This window comes from Gymnoscopelus braueri, assembly GCF_963280865.1.
Source record: "Gymnoscopelus braueri genome assembly, chromosome: 17".
NCBI lineage: Eukaryota > Metazoa > Chordata > Actinopteri > Myctophiformes > Myctophidae > Gymnoscopelus > Gymnoscopelus braueri.
In genome coordinates, this window is record NC_137617.1 from 23,413,820 (window position 1) to 23,426,676 (window position 12,857).

At 39.6% G+C, this 12,857-nt stretch overlaps 2 protein-coding genes across 2 annotated transcripts; both read left to right on the forward strand.

Moving 5' to 3' along the window:
- Nucleotides 1-746: 746 nt before the first annotated feature.
- ptges3l (prostaglandin E synthase 3 like) lies at nucleotides 747-3,442 on the forward strand. The gene is made up of 7 exons (XM_080454999.1): nucleotides 747-879; nucleotides 1,122-1,235; nucleotides 1,389-1,455; nucleotides 1,839-1,937; nucleotides 2,214-2,303; nucleotides 2,823-2,885; nucleotides 3,187-3,442. The coding sequence occupies exons 1-7, from the start codon at nucleotides 815-817 to the stop codon at nucleotides 3,193-3,195; spliced, it is 507 nt and encodes a 168-aa protein (XP_080311125.1). The 5' UTR covers nucleotides 747-814; the 3' UTR covers nucleotides 3,196-3,442.
- A 420-nt stretch (nucleotides 3,443-3,862) lies between these two features.
- Nucleotides 3,863-12,342, forward strand: aarsd1 (alanyl-tRNA synthetase domain containing 1). The gene is made up of 12 exons (XM_080454691.1): nucleotides 3,863-3,973; nucleotides 4,726-4,854; nucleotides 5,240-5,399; nucleotides 7,011-7,068; nucleotides 7,584-7,740; nucleotides 7,969-8,085; nucleotides 8,832-8,962; nucleotides 9,342-9,408; nucleotides 9,517-9,608; nucleotides 9,700-9,754; nucleotides 9,846-9,940; nucleotides 10,485-12,342. The coding sequence occupies exons 1-12, from the start codon at nucleotides 3,935-3,937 to the stop codon at nucleotides 10,621-10,623; spliced, it is 1,239 nt and encodes a 412-aa protein (XP_080310817.1). The 5' UTR covers nucleotides 3,863-3,934; the 3' UTR covers nucleotides 10,624-12,342.
- The last annotated feature ends 515 nt before the right edge of the window (nucleotides 12,343-12,857 follow it).

Below are 12,857 nucleotides of genomic sequence, written 5' to 3' on the forward strand. Positions count from 1 at the left end.
AATTATCCTTATTATCCTTATTCAATCATTTTCGGCATAATCAAGAAGTTGAAGGACACATTTAGGTCGGATAATCATGTACTTTAAATATTTTATTTTTTAACAATTTTGGACAAAATAGGCAATTTTACACCTGTATTCCTTATTTTTTTATGTGAGTTATAATTTATGTTTCTATATTTTAGGCTTGTTCAGTTGTTGAAATCCAACTACCTTCCAGGTTCAAGGTTTGTCTGGGTCTTTACAGGACAGTTACATACGCTTAAAGAGTAAATTACTTTTGCTCAGACATCCTTGGCAATCCAGCCTGGTTCCAAACATTAATTAATGCAATCATGTAGGCCTATGTAAAACCATAAATGGCATAAATAAAATGAAAGGTTGCCTCTAAAATTCACACAAAACAATGTGGGGCTCTGATCATCCAGCATCAACCTGTGAGAATGCCATCTGTTGTTGTTGTTTGTTTGTTTGTTTGTTTGTTTGTCTATTTGTTGACCTGAGCTGAGCCCCTTTAACACATTCCCCCAACCCTCTTCAACCCCCTCCCATCCAAATGGGGGTGATCCTGGAAACCAGCAGATTCCTCAGCTTTCCCGAGAGTTCCACAGCCAACCCCCAAAGGGTTGAGGGCGGGGTTGAGGGAGTCATGTGTGTCCCCCAAGCAGCTGAGTGGCACAACTGGTCTAAAAATAGTGCCAGAGAGAGATACCAGGCGGTTTGTACCACCTCTCTGTTCTCAGTTCAAGCACTCTCAGCAAAGAGGGAATACCATACAAAAAGCTTCTACCTTCTGAATTGTCCACAGAACGAAATGGCTAGTTCTGTACAACCAATGAAAAAAAACAAGGCTCCATTGATTGCCAGGCCAGAGGAGAGGTAAGTGTTGTGAGTTAGTTTGTCACTATGTAATGTTAAATCTTGGTTTGGCGTCTCTGTGTCAAGAGACACCATGTGCCTCTAATGTGAGTAAATCCTCATGAGTAAGCATACTATAGTCTCTCTTGAATACGGTCATAGAGTGCTCTTGAATAAACTTTCATGAAGATCATCATTGACCTAATACTTGAGCTTGAGTAGGCTATACCACCAATAATAACAGTGTTTTTGTTTCCTAATAGCCAACCAGCAAAGTTTATATGGTTTGACAGGAAAAAGTATGTCACTGTCAACATCTTGGTGCAGAGACCAAAGAATGTCCTGCTTGATATTCAGAAGGAAAAAATTACTCTATGGTGAGTCAAGAATAATTGTTTCTCTCCCTTTTTCTTTCTCACTCAAATCTATTGTAGCCTATCCTCTGTGTGTATTGCAATCTCTGTGTGTAATAATATTATTGTATCCTCTGTGTGTAATAATCTGTTGTATCTTCTGTGTACCCACAACAGTTGCAAAAATGATGATGATGACGTCATCTACAACGAGTTGAACCTCTATGACAAACTCATGATCGGGGTAAGCATCCACTTTTTTGTATTATTCACTTAAACCCCGGGATCCATATTCTGAGGGAAAACATTCGCAGAAAATAGCAGATCAACAAGCTCACAACGCGTTGCAGCGCGACGCGTTGTGAGCTTGTCGATCTGCTATTTTCAGCAAATGTCAATGTTGAGCGAAAACAGAAAAGACACTATACTAGCATAGAGCCCTGAGGGACTCCCCTCAACCATATGGGGTTTAAGTGGTTATGTGATCCTAAAGCAAATGTTTAGGTCAGGTGACACATCTTCTTATTATACATACATTGTATCAAAATATTAATATAATAAAGAATATTAATGAAAAATGTAAAAGGTAGCTATATTTCCAGCTAATCCCCCCCTCTTGCTCAAAAGGATTGCAGTACGAAGGTGTATGATCGTTGCATCCGTATGTTGCTAAGGAAGCACACGCCTAATGTCGGATGGCCTCGACTCCAGAAAGATGAGGCCAGGGTATGTGCTTTGAAAAATCAACAAGACATACAGTAAAACTTGCTTTGAAATATATTCATTTACTATATGTGTTGTCCTGTAGTCCTGTACTTGTACTGTCAGTGTTTGCTGTTTGCGGATCTACAAGCTCACAATGCGATGAGTTGTGAGCTTTTAGATTGGTATTTTTTTTGTTATTTTTTGCTATTTGTCACATCATATGGTGACTTATATAGGGCTTCATTGGTTAATAGCCAACACATTCATCACGTGGTCTTTCTCCATGTTTCTCTGTAGCCCAGTTGGATCGCTACGGACTATGACAATTGGAGAGACTGGACAAATGAGGATGATGATGGAGAGGAAGAGTGCAAAAATTATCTGGATGTGAGTTGAGCTTAAGGGCTTATCTGTAAGATCAGCTGGATCTCAATGTACTATAGCTACAGTAAATCACAGTTGATCTCAAAGTACTGTTAGTGGCTATCTCAGTTGGATCTCAATGCACTGTAGCTCACTTGATCTCAATGTACTGTAGCTATATCTCAGTTGATCTCAATCCATTGTATCTCAGTTTATCTCTGTGCTGTAGCTATATAATATCTGACTTGATCTCAGTGGGCTGTAGCTATATAGCCTGGTAAACCCTCCCTCCGGAAATCTCATTTCTATTTCCTGGAATCAAATAGAAATGAGATTTCCGGAGGGAGGGTTTACCAGGCTAGTAGCTATAGTATATCTCAGTTGATCTCACTGTACTGTAGATATATCTCAGTTGATCTCAATGTGCTGTTTCTCTCACATTTTGTCTAAAGTTGAAGTGGAAGTAAAACAGCAAAATACTCATTGTAAAAAAAAAAAAAATCAGTATTTTACAGTGTATAAAGGTTTGGTCTTCCTTTTCAGATGATAGCTGACATGGGCAACAAAAACGTAGGACCAAAACCTTCTATGGATGATTTCAGTGATGTAAGTGTAGTAATCTATAATATAACCCCTCCCATCACAGTACTCCAGCCTTATCATTGTTTATTTCCTTATATTACTAATAATAATAATAATACATTTGATTTACAGTTTCTGAAATAAATACTTGACATAGCAACTGTAATAATATTACCCAATTTGTAAAATGAATGATATGATCATGATAGTAATATTATTACATTATTCATACTTATGTTATGCTTTACCCCCAACACAAATTATATATTCCAATATTATCCTAACATGAAATAATGACTGTGATCACCTTCTTCTTCTCCCTCAGTCTGACTGATCGTTGTTTCCCATGGTTGTTTCTGGATCTGCACGTGGCTGGATCTTTGTTGACTGCCATGAAAAGTGCACTGATTATGTCTCACCTAGATCATGTACTAAAAAGTGAACAAACTGTACATTTGTGTTCACTTTTGTGCTGACTTTTAAATGTGTTGGCTTGTCCAAAAAATCAGTTTTTACTAATGTGACATTTTGTATGACATACATTATTGCTTTGTGCATCTGCATAGAGTTGAAATAAAATGATTTTAACCAACTTCTGTGTGAGAGAAAATGTATTGGTTTTGGTGAAATACAGTCATTTAGGCAAACCAGAGACATGAACTATAGACATTGATTGGCCTTGCACAGGGTAGAGCTTGGCCCTCCATAATGGTTCCTAAGATGCTGTGAGAATTCATAATACATGACAGACAGACAGACAGACAGACAGACAGACAAGATTTGCATAGTTTAATTTCTCAGCTGAGCTTAACCCAAAGACAGGCCTAATTTACATTAGACTATAGTCTATATAACATTAACAACAGTCAACAGGCTAGAAGGCCATATAGTTATAATACATACTACTAATACATTTTATGCGGTTACAGTGGCGAAGTGGGCCCAGCGTATAACTTCGCCACTCTAGCCGCATAAAATGTGTCCTAACTTGCCCTCCGTACTTGCAGGCAGCTGTCCAGTAAGGACTGGAGTGAGTGACTGTGGTCTGGTGGTTTGACTGTCTTCATTTAAACATGGCTTTCCAGTGTCAGCGGGATTGCTATATGAAAGAGGTATGGAATTGTTAGCTGCATGCGATTATTCCACGTTGCAAGACCAGAAGCTTGATTGAAGCTGGAGAACCTGACAGCTCTTTCATCCATACAAGCTAACAGTAGCTAGCGTTAGCACGGTGCTAGTTTATAGTTTTATGGAAAACACGTGTTTTACTGTCCAGTGACATACCTTACTTGTACATTGTAGCCTGTTAGTAAATGAATGCAGCGCACAGCCTAATGACTGTATTAATAATAATCCTATCATAGTCTTGGATCAAGTCTATCATAGATGTATTTAATCGAGTCGAGTGACTTTTACTTTCGTATCTATGATAGATATGCAAATGTCAAAATCGATTAAATACATCTGTTTTTGATTGATTGAATACTTTATTTACAGTTTGCAAAGACAAGCACAGCCACAGGGATGTACAGTTCAATAGAAGGTCTGCTAAGAGGATTTTAAACCCAAGAAAGCACTATGGCTTGGAATCTATGATGGTCTTGATCCAAGGCTAATCCTATCATATAGTAACACTTGCTTAAAGCAATAGGTGTATAGCATGTTAATAACGCTGTTATTACTTACTTTTATGCACACACATTAAGCCAGCTTTGAAGTAAAAGCCCTCATGCACCTGATGCTTAAGCATAACAGACACACAAAGCTTGGCCAAATTTAACTAAGAATCGCAATCCACTGTAAGGACACACAGCAGTTGCATGTCAGCCTTTGTCTTGCATTAAGTTATATTATTCCGTTGTAGTTTGTTACCTCAGTGGTGTCCTGCTGCCCTGCCGAACTGAAGCAAGAAGTCAATGGAAAGAAAGAAACCCTGAAGGGATTTAATGTCAAACTCCAAGACACCATCTTGTTTCCTGAGGGAGGTGGTCAAGTAAGCAGAATTTGCAGTAATAACAATATGTGTATCATTCAATTTCAGTACAGGTAATTAAGCCCAAGTTGTAATTGGTTATGTTTTAACCACTAAACCCTCTATTATTCAAAAAAACAAACCTGAGCTGAGTTACAACTGTACATGGACTGCTTTTTTTCTGTCTTAAAACCAAATCTCTTTGCCAAAAATAGCCGATCTACAAGCTCACTTGTAGATCGGCTATTTTTTGGCAAATGTTCCCCCCAGAATAGGCATGCTGGGGTTCAAGTGTTTAAATAACACACACACACACACACACACACACACACACACACACACATTTGGATGAATTCAATTTACAGTATAGTTGGCACTTTTCATGCCCTGCTTTGTGCTTCCTCAGCCAGATGACCATGGGCTGATAGGAGACGTGTCAGTGTTGAGGGTGACCAGGCAGGGGGCTGAGGCCGTGCACTTTGTGCGCTCTGCTCTGGAGGAGGGGCAGGAGGTGCAGCTGAAGGTGGACTGGGACCGCAGGTTTGACCACATGCAGCAGCACTCGGGTGAGCTGAAATTAGGCCAGGCGTTTATTCATATCTATAACTTATTATGCCATGGTTCATTGTCTCCGCCAGGCCGAAAGGCATGGCGAGAGAGTATGTTTTTCCCCCTGTCCGTCCGTCCGTGTGTCCGTGTGTGTGTCCGTCCGTCCGTCCGTCCGTCTGTGCACACAGACGTGTGCACACACACTCCCTGGATGCCAATTCAGAACCTCTGCCCCACATTTTTCTCATGGGCCTTTTATAGCGCCACCAGGAGAACGATTTGTGCAAAACATCTTTTTTGACAGTACTCCTACAGATTTTGTACAAAAAATACGCAAATCGGTACACAGTATCTCTATAGTCATTAAACGAAACGGGTCTTTCAGATTTTTCATATTCCATCCTGATTGGCTAAAAATATCTTCCAAAGTTTGCAGGAGTGCTCCATTTTGAACAAAATGCCTCAAATCATGAACATAGCATGCAATTTCCGTCAAGTTTTGCACGCACATTCCCATTAGGCCGAGAAAGAAATACCATTTGACATTTTTCAAATCAGCCTCATGGTGGCGCTATAACAGGCCGATTCGTGTTTTTACCTATAACTGCACCAATATGTGTAAAACTTTTTATGCACACTCCCTAGAGGTCATGGAAAAACCTTTGCCCTGCATTTTTCACATCTGCCTTTTATAGCGCCACCAGGAGGCCGACTTATGTAAAACACATTATTTTATTCTACAACTTCCAATTTTATCCAAATTTCACGCAAATCGGTACACATGATCTCTATAGTCATGTGATCAAGACAGATGTGTTTGATTCTTCATATTCCATCCTGATTGGCTAAGATTGACAGCTAAAGTTTGCATTATTGGCTTGCTTTTAATAAAATTCCACAAATCATGAACGATTGCGGTCAAACTTTGCACGCACATTCACACTATGTTGAGGAACAAATGCTACCCTTTTAACATTGGCCTGTTATAGCGCCACCAGCAGGTCTAATTTAGAAAAACTAATGTTTTTAACAAAATGCCTCAAATCATGAATGTAGTCAGTGTCCGATTGTCGTGCAAGGCCTAAGAAGAAATGGCACCCTTTTCACATTGGCCTATTATAGCGCCACCAGGAGGCCACAATAGCGTACCTGACCTGTCGGAGACCTGTGCTCCGAGGAGCACTTTTTCTAGTTCCTCATGAAACACAGAATAGTTATAATAATACTTATTATTAATAATATATTATTAATTTGTATAGCGCTTTTATAAACAGTGTTACAAAGTGCTTCACAAAACAAATACAAAACCAATCAAGATAACAAGAAAAAGATAAAATAAATAAGCACAGATAAATTACGTTATAAAATACACACTATCAAAAGACCTTGACATAAAAGAACGTTTTCAGAAGTGATTTAAAAGATGATACTGACTTTGCTAGCCGTGTATCCTCAAGCCTAAATGCACAGGCCGCAAAAGCCCAATCGCTCCAGGTAATAGTAGTGAAATATTCTCTCAGAATTTCCCAATTTCTGTGTATGTATTGCACTGAAACCCTGTTGTTTTGGCTGTTAGTACAGTTTGGATAAAAGCGTCTGATAAATACTATTGTTTTCTTTTCAATTAGGTCAACACCTGATCACTGCATTGGCAGATGGCATGTTTGGATACAAGACCACATCCTGGTATGTTCTTGATTTCACTTTAATGACACAAACGCAGGTTTAAGGGATTGTTCACCCCAAAAAAATGACTTATTTTCTATTAATTACACACCCCATGAATGGAGATCTTTTTAGTTTTTGTCGCATTCCTAAGCCAATAATTTGATGACCGGCAGAAAGATGCTGATGTCTCCCGTAGGAGACTCAAAGTTGACACTTTGAGTCTCCTACCGGAGCCGCCGCCGGTCATCAAATTATTGGCTTAGGAATGCGACAAAAACAAAAAAATCTCCATGGAGTGAGTAATAGAATAAGTATTTAAGTATTTTAAGGGTTAAATGCTATCGCTGCTATATCAAACTATATCAAAAATTAGAACATTTCCCACTTGATCAATCAAGTTCTCTCATCTTTCCGTTTGTCACTCCAGCAACTTGGACGCAAAACCTTAATTATCATCAGTATCAACTCTCCAGATCATTGTCAGACAGACACTCCTCTTTTGACCGCTGTCTCTGTGGTCTGGGCTGTTGCAGGGAGTTGGGGCGTCAGCGAAGCTCCATAGAGCTGGACACTCCGTGTATGAAGCCTGCCCAGCTCCAGGCCCTGGAGGAAGCTGTCAATGACAAGATCAGAGCCCAGGTCCCTGTCAATGTACAGCTTCTCTCTATAGACGACCCCGCTGTGGAAAAGGTAAGCACTCTGTAGCTCTGCCATAGCATTTTCTTTTATTTATTTATTTATTCATTCACTCACTCTTTTTCATTCACAAAAAACACAACATAGACAAAAAAAATAGTTTTGGTGCCGATTTATTTATTTTGTATAATTGTAATTTTATGACTAAAAGACAATACGTATATGGATTAGCCCAGCATGCTACCTGTTTTATATGACCAATAAGGGTACATCTTTACACAGGTGAGGAGCAGAGGTCTGCCAGATGATCATGCAGGACCTATTCGGATCGTTGATATCGAGGGTGTTGATGCCAACATGTGCTGTGGAACCCATGTGTCTAATCTCAGTCACTTACAGGTGGAACAACAGACTAACATGCACGGGCACACTGAAACACAAACACAAAAATTGTTAACTTATTAAACAAAGTTACAACAGACAACGACGAGTTATAATCACATATTAGTTTATTTAAATAGTCAGCCATGCATAGCCAATATACAAGAGCTTACCGCGGCAGGTCTGCTGAGAATCTTACAAGATCCTCAGGGTCTTTATACATGAGATGAATGTCGTCACAGTGTAATCCAGTACATTCATTAACGTTATTCGTAGAACAATTTACCCATCTGAGAGCTTTGACCTTTCCAAGTCCATGTCACATTGACTGGTCAAACCGGGAACCCCTGTCTTACATTTGCCAGTTCTTGTCTATAAGTAACCTGTTGACTTTAGGCTGGGATATCCTAAGGTGCTGTCTCACCATTCATGCATCTTAACTCGTGTGTTTAGGTTCTTATTACTGTGGTGGTCCGTGTATTTTGCAATGAGTCTTTCACAACTCCAGGTATGATATTACATTAGCTTGCTCAGAAGGTGAAAGTTCAGACTGACCAATGTCTCCTCTTCATACTGTTTTGCTGTGTCACTGTACCTCTACTAGTTAGCCTAGTAGTGCAGGGCCTTCCTTACTATTATGGCATATTGAGGGCCAATTATCAGATAATCAATATATATAATACATAAGTCTATAACAAAATCTATATAATTGATTAATTATAATATGTTTTCACCTTATAACACTTTCAAATAATTCCTTTTAGGTAATAAAGCTGCTCGGGACGGAGAAGGGGAAGAAGAATAAAACCAGCTTGATTTTCCTGGCAGGGAACAGGGTTCTGAAGTATGCTGAGAAAAGCTACAGCACAGAACGGTCGCTGGTTTCTCTGTTGAAGTGAGTTACTCTCTAGTCTACAGTACATGTCTACACGATCATAATCCCAAATGAGTGATTCCAAATAGGATTGCACAACCATCTGAAAAACAGTAGGCCAGTTAATCGCTGTAGTTTTCTACATTTAATGCTTGGCATACGAGCAAACATGCAAGTTCAAAGAAAACTCACATACTCAGAGTAAACCCAGAGCATGATCTAATTTCTCTCTTAAATTGTTCTCTCAAAGGGATAAAAGCCATTTTATGTTGCGAAGCTCTGTCAACACGTATCTCACTGAAGAACATCAACTTTCAGTAATGTGCAGAGTGCAGACCTAATTCCAAGACCTTGTGAAACAACTCGATCTGAGAAAATTCTCTTTCTGTCTTTTCAACAGAACTGGGCCTGACGAGCATGTAGAGGCAGTAGACAAACTCCAGAAGTCTGTTAAGCTGCTACAGAAAGTAAGCCAGAAAATCCTTTGAATATACCCTGGATTTCCTTTGTAAACGTACAGTAATCTCACATTACACTTATCGTAACTGCTAACAAACAATGGCTTCATCTGGCAGAGTAACCTGAGCCTCCTGCGAGACATGGCTGTCCTCATTGCAGAGAACTTCAAGAGCAACCCACAGAGAGGAAACTTCTTCAGCTTGCACAAGTGAGTGAGTCTCTTGAACAGCATATCCAACAGAATTCCCATTTCTTTTGGAATGGAAACTGTTATCGCTTATGTCATTTTCTGCCCATAGAAAAGAAGGTGATAACGAGTTCATGAACACCATTGCCAAAGAAATAGGCACAGAGGTAAGATTTCATCTTAACACAGTCTGAGTTTCTGTTTCTCTTACCAATAAGACCTTTTTGTCAACACTGACTTCTTACGGTCTGCTCGTAGGAAACATTGGTATTCCTGACCGTTGGAGAAGAGAAGGGACCTGGGCTGTTTCTGCTTGCCGGGCCCAGTGGAACAGTGACCAAGATGGGACCACGGTAAGACATACCACCAGATCTGCATACATGCAGTAGTACACAGGAGGTAGTGTTATAACATGAGAAATTATATATTATACTAGTGTGCTGCAGTTGGACCTCAGCCTCATGCCGTAGATCAGCACACCAGTGCAAATCTCAAGATTATTATTGCGATTATGCCACAGTTTCATTATCAATATTTATGATGAGAAAGCAAACATGAACCATTTTGTTACTAAAAGCGTCTGTTGCTGCTACATTACAAGTAAGGTACAAAAAAGGTGGATGGTATTGACACTCAATAAAATGAATTTCTGCCAGTCAACAATGCAAGATGAGAACTAACTGGGGATATGATTGAATTTGGCACGTCAATGAAAAGGTGTGGGACGTACAGTGCTTAACTTTCTTAATGTCCTTTACTTTGCGGGTGGAGTGGGTTAATAATTGTGCACACAATACACATGATTATACTTAAAATGTTAGAACTCAAGTGACTGTACCCCCCCCCCCCCCCTTTATTGTCCTCTGAATGCTGCTGTACTGCGTCTGCCCTCTGCAGGGTGCTTGAGATACTCCAGGGGAAGGGAGCAGGGAAGAACGGGCGCTTCCAAGGTAAAGCTAACAGCCTGGCACAGAGAGCAGAGGTGGAGCTCCTACTACAGCACTGCTGCAACCATCACACTTCAGAGGAGGAATAAACCCTGCACTGACTAACACACTGTCAAATCCTCAGTGTTCATTTGTCTCTGAGAGTGTACAAATGTAACCAAATGGATCCATAAGGTCCATTTGGTTACATTTGTACTACAAAATGGATACAAATGGATAAATAAACACTGAGAATTTTACTGTGTATGGTCTACAATTCAGAAAATCTCAAACTAATGAACAATGTCTGACAAGAGCGCACCGTTATTGGAGATGTGACTAGATTACCTCAGATTTTTCATTTTTGTTTTTTGTGGTAACACACATGTACAGATGTGGTTAATGTGATGATTTTGCCTTTTTAAATGTACATGATTAGGCATCTGCATAATACATCTTTAATAACAATCAGCCTTTTTCTTTGTCCAGGTTTTTCTAGATATGTGATCTCAGAATCACCTGCTTTATGTGTACAGATGCACACACTAGCTATTGGGAGCTGACAAGTCATTGTTGAGAAATAGGATTTCATGTTGTTCGGTAAAAGCACACTTATCCCAGGAAACTGACTTGTTTTCAGCTACAAAATATGGTCATATTTCAAACAGAACTAAATGCAACAAGGAGAAATATGCATGAAAATATGGGTTCCCAACCTGAGCACTTGAGTGTATTATTTGGTGCAATTAACAACTTGAACCCTAGCGTCCCAAATTCTGGGACGAACATTTGGTGAAAATAGCTCATGTACAAGCTCACGTGTTGCAACGCTTGTAGATAGACTAATTTCGGTGAAGAGATTTGGTGTAGATTATGTAAAGGAGCAGATCTAGTATAAAACCCTTGGGGACCCCCGTGAACTTAGTATCCAGGGTTTAAGTGGTTAATAACGCAAAACAAGGCCATTTGTTAATCAACACCCATGAAATGAGGCAAAAACATACAGTAGTTATATTCCTTCCTACTCACTGCATCAAAGATGATTTCAATGCCAAGGTGCTTCTGGGAAGGCTAGTCCAGAACTATACAATAAAAAAACGCATATATTTCTATGACATACTGTATGTCAACATATTGCTGATGAACATGATCAGACCAAAGCTTTGGTCTTATGGAAGTAACCTACACAAAAACAAAACACACCACCACAGTCCAGACCAGCACCATGCATCCTCCTCATCTCGTAGTCAATACATTGTCATTTCTTTAAATCAGTACAGTGAACAGTATTTATCTAATTATTTTCCTCAGTGCTGCTTCATGACAACAGGGGGCGGCCTATTGGGGATCTCTTCTCAATCCTATCACTTCCTGCTGTGAGTGTTTTGGTTTCAGAGCCAGTATCTTCCAGTGGCAAGGAGATGGTAATGTCACACAGGAAGTTAAAGTTGACTATTCTGTCTGCTGTTTATAAAGGAGGTGGATGTACTGCAAGTCAGTTTGTTGTCATTGGGAAAGGTGTCATTGGCAGACAGCCACCTGCCCTACCCACTCCAACACAGATCGGTGCTTTGAACGCAGCAGCTGAATGTGTGACAGCTGCATGCATTTCTAATAGTGAGCAGCTTCAAGGTTAATTTCGACAACTCTCGCTTGACAAAAATGGTGCATTTCCAACTGAATACAGTATCAATGCAACATCTACTGGTGTCGTGCTAGAAAGTATAAATTGTTTTGCAGCTCAAGCTGGGATTAAATGGTTGTTCCCCTGTCATAAACTTGCTACTCTGAATCTGTGGAGAGATTTATTATTGCTTATTCTAATGTCATAGAATAAAGAAAAAAAGCTGAATAGAGATGAATGGTTTCTTCAAAGATATTCTAAAATGGCCTCAACACATTTGTTGGTACTCCTTTGAAAATATAACAGATTTAAAACTAATTACTTCAAAAAGGTGCAGTAATGTTTTGTGGGTGTGTGTGTTTAAAAGTGTTAAATAACTCTTTGATAGCAATCCTTGTTAATGAGTGTTTGTTCAGCACTATGGTCTCCCAGTCTCTCCAGCTCTTGCATTTTCAGGTCGGAATACCAAATTCTTACTAATTATTACCAACAGACAATAGAGCTCTAACTTTAACAAACAAAAACGTAGTTTTAGTTTTTCAAGCTTCAAGTGCAGACATTTTTATCGTTGAGCCAATAGAGCCGGCCTGCTTGCTCGGGGGATAAATAATCTTGACCATCATGTCAAACTTTGTGTCTGATCCTGTGTCTAGGTGAGACATGACCTTTGACATCTAAATGTCTCAATAGAAGAGCAGGGAGAAGAGCAGGGAGACAAAA